The 13,675-nt window shown below is 47.5% G+C and overlaps 1 protein-coding gene across 1 annotated transcript in view; it reads right to left on the bottom strand.

The window, feature by feature from the left end:
- The window catches only part of FNIP2 (folliculin interacting protein 2), a gene marked incomplete at its 5' end in the record, with an annotated part of 67,646 nt that overhangs the window by 3,549 nt on the left and 50,422 nt on the right, over positions 1 to 13,675 (bottom strand). The window contains 2 exons of the mRNA XM_082653290.1: positions 1,846 to 1,961; positions 5,495 to 5,695. Of these exons, the coding sequence (XP_082509416.1) occupies positions 1,846 to 1,961; positions 5,495 to 5,695 (317 nt within the window). The remainder of the gene's footprint in view (positions 1 to 1,845; positions 1,962 to 5,494; positions 5,696 to 13,675) is intronic.

The following is a 13,675-nucleotide window of genomic DNA, read 5'->3' as shown; positions in this document are numbered from 1 at the left end:
GGCCCCGGCGCCGGACCCCAGGGCTGGCCGGTCAGTGCCCAGAACCGATGACGGAGTGAACGAGGTGGGGACACGGGAGCCTGTCCCTGCGACTCTACGTTCCTCGTATCCCTGCACGGCCTCTGTGCGAGTCCCCCTCCGGCCAGCCCTCCCGGCCTGCACCCCGAGTCTGCACCGGCTTCACGTTCGTCTCTGGGAACGCATGACGGTGGCAGCGTCTCCAGAACCCCGGAGATTTCTTCAAGGCTGACACGCCCGAGACCCCCAAAGAGCACGTGCCCAACAGTCACAGGTGGGCATGGGCAGAAGGCCCCGCGTCCTGGAGAAGTCAGGACAGTCTCGGTCCTTGAAATATGTCCTAATGCTCTCCCTTGATTTCCGAAACCAAAAATTAAAAATATAACCTAAAAAGGCAGCTGGCATGAGCTCGTGGAGTTTTCCATGCCTTCTCCAGTAATGCTCCCTCCGGATCTCATTTCAGGGCAGACAGGGAGCTCCCAGCACCTTAGTGCTGCTGGCCTGACCACGGGAGGGGCTAAGGAGGGGCTGGAGGGACCCCCACTAACAAGGTGCTGAGGGGCCTGGCGACGAGGAGGTAAATCCCCCCTCACCATCCTTCTCGGGGTGCTGATGGTGGGCACCTGTCAGTCAGGGGCCAGGCAAGCGTCCTGGAAATAAAAGCTGCACATCCTGCCTCGGAAACCGGATGGGGTGTGGGGTAGGACTACAGTGAGGCTGGTGAAGAGGTCTAAGTAAAAAGTGCAAAAGCAAACGCCTCAAAAGGGGAGAATATTGGGCTTCCCTGGTGGCGCAGTGGTTGAGAGTCCGCCTGCCGACGCAGGGGACATGGGTCCCTGTTCCGGTCTGGGAAGATCCCACATGCCGCAGAGCGGCTGGGCCCGTGAGCCATGGCCGCTGAGCCTGCGCGTCTCGAGCCTGTGCTCCGCAATGGGAGAGGCCACAACAGTGAAAGGCCCGCGTACCGCAAAAAAAAAAAAAAAAAAAAAAAAAAAAAAAAAGGTGGGGGGGAGAATATTTTTTAAATGATGTAAGAAAAAAAAAAAGTGACAGGAAACGCTAAGAGCCAAACAATACAGTATAAGTCATATCCTGGGTGTGAAAGATGAAAAGTCCAACAGGAATGCAGAGGCCTGAGCCTTGAAATAATACTTTGATTGGCAGGCTTAACAGAGAATTTCAGGGTTGACGCTTTATACACGGTATTTCCTTGCCCCAAAGTAGTGGCGGGGGGGGGGGGGAAGTCATCATCACAGGTAAGGGAGACAATGCCTCATCTACACAATGTCTTTTTGTTACTTCTCTGTGGAAAATTAAGCAGAGAGTAAAACACAAGTCAGAATGTCTTCCCCCAGAGAAGTTAGGGCAAAGCCTCTGGAAAATGATATACGTTATCGATAACATGCACGCCTCCTCTTCTGATGGGCTCATAATAAAAGGGAGGAGAGTACGGTCACCCCGGGACGTGCAGATGGGCCCCCAAGTCCAGGGGAACGGCCTTCCCCGCCTCCTCCAGAAAAAGCAAGGAAAACACAGCTGCCGCCGCGTGTGTGACAGCTCGTGACTCTCACATCTTACTGAAATGACGAGACATGGGCAGATGGAGTAGGATTACGCTTTTCACTTTCAAGGATAAGATAATCCAGGGGGAAGACTCACGAGGCACCACTAGCTTCAAGGTCTGCATGTGTTTCCGGGTGTGACACTCCAGTATCAGATACAAGAAACATGCCGTTCACTGGGGAGCCCCAGAGGCTGGACAGGTCAGTGGGTAGAGTGCAGGGGACAGCCCCCCGCAGGGGGATGCTGGCACTCCCCAGAACTCACCCCAGAACGACACTTAATTCCTTCACGTGCACGCGCGTGTGTCCACGAAGGTACTCAGACAGCATCTTACTCTTCAGGTACATCTCCTGTAGTCTGTCTTCCAGGTGCATGACGCACTGCAAAGCCAATCACGCTCACGGTGAGGGCGAGAACTCGGACCTCTGCCAACGTCTAAGAGCCGCAATTCCCTCAATCCATTTCTAACTGCGCTACTGTCATCTCACCTCTTTAACTTATACTTCAAGAATTACAACCCAGCTCAAACCCTACCATGAGCAGGGATGAGAACAGGTTTTTGTCATCAACAAGGACCTACCGAAAAGCACAGGGAACTCTACTCAGTACTCTGATAACCTATATGGAAAAGAATCTGAAAAAGAGTAGATACGTGTGTGTACCACCGAATCACTTTGCTGTACACCTGAAATTAACACAACATTGTAAATCAACTGTACTCCAATATAAAATTTAAAAAATAAAAAAAGAATAGGTTTTTGTAAAACAATAAAGTTTAATTTTTCCAGTGACTGTTAAGATCTTTCTAAAAAAGTATTTGTTTCTACATAGTTAAAATCATTCTATAAGTATACTTATTTCTTGCTTTCAAAAAACTTTCTAATACTTTTTTTCCCATGTTATTAAAAATTCTTTATCAATATAATTTTTGACTGATTTTTCAGAATGTGAATTTACCATTACTAAAATCACATAGCCATCTGCATTTTTGTTATTATACATAATTTTGTAACGAGCACCTTTCTTGTTGTTTTCCTATATCTCAGATTATTTTGGTGCAATTCATTCCCAGAAGAATGACCGGAACAAGGTTATTCTGAACCATTTTTTTTTTTGCTCTCAAGAGTGTATTTTAACCAGGTCTCTAGTAACAATGAAGAAAGGGCAATTTTGTTCAGAACATCTCTACCCTTGGAACTGTGTCCAGCTTCGTTTTTAGGGAACAGCAATCACTCGTGTCTTGCACCAGAGGCAAATGCTTTTGCATTTGGCAGGGAGACCGATCCAGGCAGCTCAGTAAGTCACCTGATGGCGCTGGTAAGGGTCACTCCATCAGACATGATTTTCTTCTAGACCATTATGCCTGCTATCTTCAAGGTAAAAAGATTAACAGATGCACTTGAAAATGTTGATCTCGACCACCCGGGCTGATCAGTGACATGGAAAAAGTATCCATTCGAGATGCAATATTTTCCATTTTTCCTTGGCTTAAAATCTTAAGTGCATCGTGTTGTGTGGCCGAAACACAACTGGTAAGTGAGTAAGAGTAATAATCAAAGCAAGGAGGATTTCGCCAATTCTCCTGGGGGAAAATGTTCCCCCAGGAAAACAGAGTTAAGTGCGGAAAGGTCTCCTGTTCAGTGTCAGTTCCTTGTGGAGCAAATACAAAGTTTTAGTAAGAGTGTTGTAAAATATTAAAAAGAACACTGACATTACGTTGAATCCTTTATGTTTTAAAATAGTGAATTTACTGTGTTTTCATAGTCCCCAGGAAAACTGTGTGTTGCAGGGCGGAAGTAAACAGAACATGGGTTCACGTGGAATGTGCACGGGGCTTGCAATCAGAGCACTTAGAAAGCTTTTTCAAAGCCTGACTATGAAATTGAACTGTTTCGGGATTCCTCTCCCTCCTTTCTGAGATGGATTTCTTCAACTTTAACTTCTGAAATTTTAAATACCTACTTTCTCTTTTCGTACTGAAGGTCCTAACAGGCCTTTAATCACGTGTTTCGTTCGAGTGACTCTTAAGGAGAATTTTAAGCTGCAGATGAAACGTTCTTTGATCCTGATTTTGTCAAGTCATTCATATTATTAAGTGGTTATATGTAACTTATGTCTAAATGAAGTAAAGAGAATTAACTGCGGTAATTTACTGCTGGGATAACTAAGACATCAAACGTAGCAAGAGATATGGATTACAGAATACAATATAAAAGTCTGGTAAATATAACAGTAAAAAACTGTAAAATCAAATCTCTCTCTCTTCCTTACAGAAAAGCAGACTTCGGCCTCTAAATCAGCATGATGCAAGTTGCTACTAGAAGGAAAAACTGCCTAAAAATGTAGAACAAGCATCAGGTTGTAACATGCCACAGGTGGTGTCTTCTGTGTTACCCCTGAGAACAGGGCTCCTGCAGTTTAAAGCCCAAATAAAGGTTTCAGTGAAAAGGTGGTGTCAGTCTTTAAAGCCATGGACACTGTTCACGCAACTGGTTCTCACTAAGTTACACTAATAGTAGCCGTTTCCTGAGTGTGTGTAACATCCAACACTACTTCAAGTGCTCTACCTGAATTATCTCACTTAATTTTTATAACCAGACAGGATAGGTTCTGCTGTGCCCCAGCTTCGACAAGGCACACGATTCAGAAGCAGAGAAGCCTGGGTCTGAGTCCAGGCCACTGAAAGCCCACGGACTGGCCACCACTGTCCACTGGCTGCCAGGGCATCTCATCTCGCCTGACCTTGGACAGGTAGAAAGCAGCACCGTGGAGGGTCCTCACACGTGCCCGTTGCCTAGGCACCACCTGCACTTTGCAGAGGAGAAAGAGATGCCCGACGAACCAACGGCAAAGCCCGGACGCAACCCCCATGATGTCCAGTGGCGCCCCGTGATGCTGTGCTGCCACCTGAGGTGACAGCCAGTGTTTCAAAGCACCTCCTCCAAGGACAAAGGAGTCCTGACCTTCCGAGGTGTGGTGCACCTGCAGATCTGGTCACGAGAGCTCAGGGGAAACCCTCCATGAGCAACCAGGGAGGTGGCTCATAGTCAGCCTCCTACTTGGTTGTCAATAGCCCTGCATCTTTTGCGGAGGCCGGAGGCTGCAAGGGAGATGCTGTTTGGTTTGGGGCTGACAGAGGGAGAGTCCAGAAAGCTGGTGAGCTCATCCCAGCTGCAGCCCCGCCAACTTGGGGGCTCTGCCCTGTACGTGCCCTTCAGCTGCGCTTCTGCTCTGGAAACCTTGCTCCCTTCCTTGCTAAATGTATTTTCTCTCGATCTCTCTGCACACAGACACACAGACACACACACACAGGAATTTGTTTTGCATATTATTCCATGGACTCAGGGAGAGCTGCTGATCATTTTCTTGGAGTTTAGGGGGTCTGTCTACTGTTTGTACTTAATGTAACGTTATCAAAGTGATTTGAAAATCCCATTCGAAAAGGAACAGTTGATACCATCCCCTGTGGCTATGGTGCTTCAGCATTTCAAGTGTTTACACGAACGATATTCTATTTATCCATAACAACTTTGGGAGGATGGTCTCTGAACAGATGGAACTAGTCCCTTCGGAAGCTGGCTGGCTTGTATTTGACCTGAGGACGGGAAAACCAATCAGTCCCCCAAAGGAGGATTTTAAATTTCCCTTTATGCTCGATCCCTGCCCCCATACCTTACCTGTTTCTCCACGTAACTTGTTCAAAAAGACCGTGTCACTCTGTGCTGTCTCCAGAAGGACTATTGCTACTGAATCCAGCCCGTGTGCTGGTTTTGTGTCACACGCTCTGTTTTCACTGATGCTAACATCCAGTTAGACTAAAATCAATACACGGGAATTCGTGACTTTATAACCACGATGCTGCGGAAAATGCTTTTTTAGCTCATTTCTCTGATGGTCTGAGAACGATACTTACAAAGTCGGCGGGGAGGTGAAGCCTGTAAAGCTGGAGGATGGACTGAAGCAAGCTGGACACCTGGCTTGAGACCAGGACGTCCTGGCCGAGTTTCGTGCTGTCTACCGCCTTCCTCTGACTCGTGGCCACCTGGACGCTCCACTTGTCCGTGTCTGCAATGATGCACACGGCCTCAGCGATGGGCTCGTCGAGCACGGGGTGCTGCGGGACAGACACACGGGGTCAACTCTTCACCATGCTTCCGGTGACATCGGAACGTCCAGAACTTTCTGTGCGGCGTCAGACTCAGGGGCAGAGGTGATGGCGGGAGCCCCGAGCCCTACAGGGACCTGAGCTGGGGTGTCATCCCATAGTTGTTTAAATGTTAACTTGACAAAACTGCACCCAGTCATTTCCTTCCTGCGCCCAGGGGGCACACTATAAGCGTCATCAAACATGCAGAGGTAAGCAAAAAGGCCTGTGATCTCCCTACATCCCAGGACATTAAAGCCCGTTTCCTTCTGGAAGACTGCACTCTCCTTTTATGCTTTTTGTTTTTATTTATTTCTTTTTTTCCCACGAGTCTTGTGGGATCCTAGCTCCCTGAACTGGGATGGAACCCGGGCCCCCTGCAGTGGAAGCGTGGAGTCTTAATTACTGGACCGCCAGGGAAGTCTCTGCGCTCTCCTTTTAACATGGAGACAGTCAGAAAAAGGTGTAGGAGTCTCCTGCCATTCTTCCCATCAGGGTAACTTAACAGTCCCTGAAAGGTATAGCTTTAATCACGAGGCAATATTTATTCAGAAACCGTGAACTACGTGCATAAACCAACTCCAGGACAACCAAAATCAGACGGGGCTAGAGAGCTGTGTATCAAGATGAGGCCAAAAGACACAAGTGTGGCTACCGATGAACATACTTCAAATCCCAAATCCTCAGTAACCGGGCAGTGACAGACGGAGCACATAGGAAATGTGCCACGGGGCAAACAGGGCGAACACGAACGCAGTCCAGGAAAACGGCCTACAGGAGGCACGTGAAAAGACGCTCAACATCACTAATTATTAGAGAAATGCAAGTCAAGATTACAATGAGGTATCACCTCACACCGGTCAGAATGGCCATCATTAAAAAGTCTACAAACGATAAACACTGGAGAGGGTGTGGAGGAAAGGGAACCCTGCTGCACTGTTGGTGGGAATGTAAACTGGTACAACCACTATGGAGAACAGTATAGCGGTTCCTTAAAAGACTAAAAACAGAACTACCATATGACCCAGCAATCCCACTCTTGGGCATATATCCAGAGAAAACCATAATTCGAAAGGATGCATGCACCTTGATGTTCACTGCAGCACTATTTACAATAGCCAGGACACGGAAGCAACCTAAGTGTCCATCGACAGAGGAATGAATAAAGAAGATGTGGTACATATATACAATGGAATATTACTCAGCCATAAAAAAAGAATGAAATAATGCCATTTTCAGAAACATGGATGGACCCAGAGATTGTCATACAGAGTGAAGTAAGTCAGAGAGAGAAAGACAAATATTGTATGATATCGCTTATATGTGGAATAGAAAAAAACGGTACAAATGAACCTATTTACAAAACAGAAATAGAGTCACAGATGTAGAAAACAAACTTATGGTTACGGCGGGGGGGGGAAGGGGGAGGGATACATTGGGAGATTGGGGTACATATACACACTGCTACATATAAAACAGATAACTAATAAGTACCTACAGCACAGGGAACTCTATTCAATGCTCTGTAATGACCTGTATGGGAAAAGAATCTAAGAAAGAGTGGATCTATGTATACGTATAACTGATTCACTTTGCTGCACAGCAGAAACTAACACAACACTGTAAATCAACTATACTCCCAAAAACTTAATTAAAAAAAGAAAAACGGCCTAAAACACTGAATTTCTCAAAACTGATCACAGTATAACTGCTTCACCACCAGCTCCTCTGACACACGTGTTCAGGATCCCACACGTGTGCAAATCAAGGGCACAACAGGACTGCCCTCCAGCCCCAAACTAGGAGAGAGGAGGGGGTGGGCAGGTATGCAGTGAGCCGGAGACAGACGCAACGCGCCCCGAAGCCGGCGTCCGCGAGCCCACCTTTCTGAGCCTGTCACTGAAGGCACAGCGGGCGTGGCCTCCTCCTGTCACGCAGCTCCTTCCGCTGCCCTGTGGTGGCCCTTCGCTGCTTTGGCTGCTGGGCCAAAGTTCCTCGCGCTAGGTTCATCCTGATTCCCCTCTGGAGAAGGACCTTTCCCGGGAAAATCCTGGAGGCCCCTCCCTGCGTCACAGGGTGGGAACAGGACCCAAGCTGGGCCAGTGAGACTCTCCCTCCCGGCCGCCTGCCTGGAGCAGGCGGCCAGGAGGCCGGGAGCAGCTGGGGTCACCGCACTCCTGCTCGACAGAAGCCGCCACGAATACCCACAGCGATTCTTGGTTGCTGCACTTCCACAGGTGCCTCGTTTCCTGCCGGCCCCAACCCTAGTTCTTCGGTCTCCTGACCATTTCTAAGAATCCCTAACATCCCTCCAGTGAAGTCCCTTCCGGCTAAATTAACAAGAGTCGGTTTCTGCCGCTTGCAGCAAAGAACCCACACAGGTACATGACCTTGTCTCGGGTGACCGAGACCCGAGATTTTTGAGACCTAACACTAGTAGTGGGAAGGCCGAGGGTAGAAACCCAGATGTTTGCTGTCACGCTGTCCTTTCACCAGGCGATCTGGCTCCCTCGTTTGGGGCTTTTCCACTCAGTCTTTGTGTTCTTTGTCACAGATGGGGAAGAGACTGAATGAGAACTTTGGTGAGACCAACATTTTTTTCCTCAACTCTATCCAGGATGGAAACTTTCACGTTTTAGAATATTTTTCCCATTGAAAAGAATAGCAAATCAGGCGAAGTCTAGCGGCCCAACATTTATTTAAGCACAGGTTAAGCGTGAGAAATAAAGAACATGGCAAAGCAGATTCCTGAATGAATGAAGCCCAGTTTCCCGAGGATGGCTCTCATTCTTTAAGACTTGCTACCAGTCGAAATGCTCACACACACAACGACCCTAAATTCCCACTCTCACCCACAGGTTTTTGTGACCCCCCAGTCCTACCCTTCTCGCACACTCTCCAAAGCAGAAAGTAAAGACCGGGCTGCAATGACTTCCCTTTACAAGTTCTTGCAAGTTCTTGCTCAATCCGTATGTCATAAATTCACAGCAAGAGGACGATGACTTGCCATCGGTGTACCTGGTCCTTATGAGCAAAGGAAATGGAAATTTGGAAATTTAAAAGATTTTTATTTTGAGCTCAAGTTCCTTCAATGCTTTGCATTTATCAGAAATTCACAGTGTGCTGGCTATAGCACACAACGGATCTATAGTGAGACCTTTTCTTCAAGGGACTTACGTTCCGAAAGTATATATATAATCATTAAAGACCAGAGGCCAACGTACGTATGGTGAGTGGAATGCATGCCAATCCCCTTTCACCTGGATTTCACTCACCTCCCTCTAGCAAGGTGTGGTAAAAGGACCCAAGCCAGGCCAATCAGATGCGCCTCCCCTGAGATTTCCCTGTGAGCAGGGGGCCAGGAGGCTGAGAAGGGTTGGGGTAAAAATCTAGCTTTTGTTGGATTGTTTGCAGTAGATAATTTGGGCCCTAGTTTCCAACTCAGCACAATTTCCTAAATGATTTCCCCAGCATCGTGACAGGGAAGGGAGCAGTATGTGGACCCGAGGAAAGCACACAGACAGCAGCTTATGGGGCCCCGTAACCACACACAGAGCTCCGCCTTCGGAAGTGAGCCGCTGGCACGAGGGCAGCGAGGCTCACTGGGGAGGCGATGCGTGGAAGGCTGCCCAGGTCCCAGTGAGCCCAGGAGGCTGCAGACCCAGGGGTAGTAACAGCAGAGGAGGGACAGAGGGGTTGGCTCAGGTATCTTACGAGGAAGAACGAAATGGGTCAGAGAACTGTAAAGAAAGGAAGTGAGCGTAAGCCATTTTTAAATCACTGGTGGCAACCTGAGCGCAGACCTAGCACACAGGAAGGCTCGGTCTGAAGGTTGGGACAAACGGACAGGAGGTCCAGAGCCCATCCCCTGAAGGAGGGGCTGACTCTTCTCTCCCTGGACTCTCAGCTCCTAGCCCAGGACCAGGCCCTCAAGAAAGGGGACAAACTTAAGATGGACCAGGTCAAGCACAGCGGTGACAGGGCAGGGAAGCACGTGCAGCCCGAACACAGCATGGTGCCCCCACGTGTGCAGGCTCCAGGGACACAGAAACCACGGAGAGCTGTCAGGGGCGCACCTTAAAAAGGAATTACACAGGGCACGAAACTCAGTATCCTGTGACAAACCACAATGGACGCGAGTATGAAAAAGAATATATGTGTGCAGCTGACCGTATCATGGTGTGGCTGATTAGTCAATGTCTAAGCTTTTAGAATTTAAAGAACTCCATGATCCAGAAGACCATGCCTGGATTATCAAAGGAACACTCACCCACACACGCCCTCCGCCCTGCCTGGTATTCAATGGAAAATTCCTCTTAGAAAGGGCTCTACTTTTAAAAATAAATTTATTTATTTTATTTTATTTTTACTTTTGGCTGCATTGGGTCTTCGTTGCTGCACGTGGGCTTTCTCTAGTTGTGGCGAGCGGGGGCTACTCTTTGTTGCGGTGCGCGGGCTTCTCACTGTGGTGGCTTCTCTTGTTGCGAAGCACGGGCTCTAGGCGTGTGGGCTTCAGTAGTTGTGGCATGTGGGCTCAGCAGTTGTGGCTCACGGGCTCTAGAGCGCAGGCTTAGCGGCCATGGCGCACGGGCCTAGTTGCTCCGCGGCATGTGGGATCTTCCCGGACCAGGGCTCGAACCCGTGTCCCCTGCATTGGCAGGCGGATTCTTAACCACTGGGCCACCAGGGGTCCAAAGGCTCTTTAAGGCATATAGAGAACCACAATAAACAAAGGAAACACTGAATTACATGATGCTTCTTATTACTTTTCCTTATGAGCCATATCTTAACTGTAGAAGTAATTAACAGTGAAATCTGTCAGGCGGGTCTCTTAAGTTCATGATTTTATCAACTTCACGTACACACCAGGGTACACACAAATACAGACACTTATCAGCAACAACATACATGGCGCAGTGCTTTTGAGAAATTAAGTACTTTACCAAATGCTGTAAAACGTTAAGACTGAATGATTCAAACACCTACTAGAAGCCCAATCCCTCCAGCTCCATCCTTAGAGCTTGGATCTGATATTTCACCAAGGAGCCAAGGCTCCGAAGTTGGACACGATTGGGCTTAACTGTCACCTCCATCACTTACTAGTCCTGGGGCCTCAGGGTCTACGTCTGCAAAGTGTGATCGTACTTGGTTGAGAGTTTCTGTGAGAAAAATGAGCGTGGAACACGAAGTGCAGCGCCCACCGCTTGTCGGGGGCCTCCTGCTGCTTCCCTACACCACCACCTCCATGTAACCACGTCCCCCAAACCCTCGCAGCACCACTTCCCTCACCAACCCAGAACCCTACTCCAGCACAGACACCCCAACGCCCAGGCTCAGACTTGTCTCTTTCCATCCTGGAAGCTCCCGTCTGGGCCCACCGGCACGTGCACACGCTCCCCTCCAGGGCGCCCTCAGAAGAACTCCCTGCTCTGGGCAGGCAGGTCGCCCACCTGTTACTCGGGCTGTGCCCAGAATATCTTCCGGGCTGCCTGCTAAGTCTTCCAGTTCTTCAGGGGCCCAGCCTGGGTCCTCACGCCCCTGCACCCCTCAACAGGACTCCCCGCGTCCACTCTCTGGCATTAAATCACACGGTCTTAACTTGCTCTGGATTTCACATCTGTTTGTCTACTCAGTGATTTCATAAGTAACTCAAGGAGAGAAATCACATTTTTCTTCCATAGTCTCAGAAATGAGCAAAACAAAAGGCAAGGCATGTGCTAAATATCTAACGCATGCCGGCTCTGTTGAACAATTCTCTATTTCTTTATTTTTAGATTCAATCCAGTTCCTATTAAGTCATCCACACAACTACTAACATACTTCTTTTCCACGTATTGCACTTAAATGACTAACATTTCACATGGTTACCTTTTTCCTTTTTAAAAATTTTTATTGAAATATACTTGATTTACAATGTTGCACTAGTTTCAGGTATACAGTAAATTGACCCATTTATACATATATATATACAAGTATATATATATTTTTTACATTCTCTCCCATTATAGGTTATTACAAGATCTTGAATATAGTTCCCTGTGCTATACAGTAGGTCCTTGTTGCCTATCTATCTTATATACAGTAGTGTGTATATTTTAATCCCAAACTCCTAATTTATTCCTCTCCCCTTCCCTTTGGTAACCATAAGTTTGTTCTCTATGTCTGTGAGTCTATTTCTATTTTGTAAATAAGTTCATCTGTATCATTTTTTAGATTCCACATATATGATATCATATGGTATTTCTCTGTCTGACTTACTTCACTTTGCATGATAATCTCTAGGTCCGTCCACGTTGCTGCAAATGGCACTAATTCGTTCCTTTTTATGGCTGAGTAATATTCCACTGTATACATGTACCACATCTTCTTTGTCCATTCCTTTGTCGATGGACATTTAGGTTGCCCCATGTCTTGCCTATTGTAAATGGTGCTGCAATGAACATTGGGGTGCATGTATCTTTTCAAATTGTTTTTCTCCAGGTATAGTCCCAGGAGTGGGATTGCTGGATCATATGGTAGTTCTATTTTTAGATTTTTAAGGAACCTCCATACTGTTCTCCATAGTGGCTGCATCAATTTACATTCCCACCACCAGTGTAGGAGGGTTCCCTTTTCTCCACACCCTCTCCAGCATTTATTATTTGTAGACTTTTTGATGATGACCATTCTGACCAGTGTGAGATGATACCTCATTGTAATTCTGATTTGCATTTCTCTAATAATTAGTGATGTTAAGCATCTTTTCATGTGCTTCTTGGCCATCCGTATGTCTTCTTTGGAGAGATGTCTATTTAGGTCTTCTGCCCATTTTTTGACTGGGTGGTAGTTACCTATTTCTAACCCAAGAGTAGGAAAGTACCAGCTCCCATGTATGCTTCCTTCAACTACTGATGAGTTCATCAAACCTTTCTTGCCATGAGTACACAGGATGCAGTCCTGCTCTATAGAGAGGAACGTGAGGACAAGAAGTACAAGAGCTCATGAAGTATCTTGGCACGTCAGAAAGAGAATCTAGGAACTCATTCAAGTGCTTCTGACTTGTAGCTCAATGAGCCTGCCAAGCCCTCTACTTTGAAACCCTAGGAGCTTGTCAGGGTGGAAATCCCTCGGAAGACAAGATTGCAACAACTGGGAATGACACTTGCAACATAATGACGAGAGGAGAAAACACGGTCACCTCTATTATGACTTTGCTAAGAAACTTCCCATCTTTATGCTGCTGGTATTGCCCAATACATACTCTAAAAGTCCCTTTGGGACTTCCCTGGTGGCGCAGTGGTTAAGAACCCACCTGCCAATGCAGGGGACACGGGTTTGATCCCTGGTCCAGGAAGATCCCACGTGCCAAAGAGCAATGAAGCCAGTGTGCCACAACTACTAAGCCTCAGCTCTAGAGCCCACAAGCCACAACTACTGAGCCCACGTGCCACAACTACTGAAGCCCGCGTGCCTAGAGCCCGTGCTCCGCAACTATAGAAGCCACTGCAGTGAGAAGCCCGCACACCGCAACAAAGAGTAGCCCCCGCTTGCCGCAACTAGAGAAAGCCCATGCGCCCATGGCCCATGTGCAGCAACGAAGACCCAACGCAGCCAAAAATAAAAATAAATTAATTAAAAAAATAAGCCGATCCTTCGTGAATCCTCAAAGATGCCAGCCCACATGTGGCTCACAGGTAACAGGTGTGCAGACGGACGCCGGTACTCACAGCCAGCTCTACAATCTGCTCACTGATGACAGCAGTGCAGATTGAGCAACCAGGACGAGCCACTGGGTGGCCTGTTTCACACACAAAAGGAGCAGGTGATTTACGACTCAGGTAATGGGAAGAACCTCTCTGTTTCTTTTTCTCTGAAACATTCTGAATTATAAAACATGCGATTCTTGGGTATCATCTGAGTGTCAATTTGCTCATCACTTCCTAGAAGATATTTCTGTCAAGTTCTACAACT

The sequence above is a fragment of the Grampus griseus genome (assembly GCF_964374135.1).
Source record: "Grampus griseus genome assembly, chromosome: 4".
In the NCBI taxonomy this organism is placed as follows: domain Eukaryota; kingdom Metazoa; phylum Chordata; class Mammalia; order Artiodactyla; family Delphinidae; genus Grampus; species Grampus griseus.
Note: the sequence above shows the minus strand (reverse complement) of the source record. Positions and strands in the feature narration are given on the sequence as shown.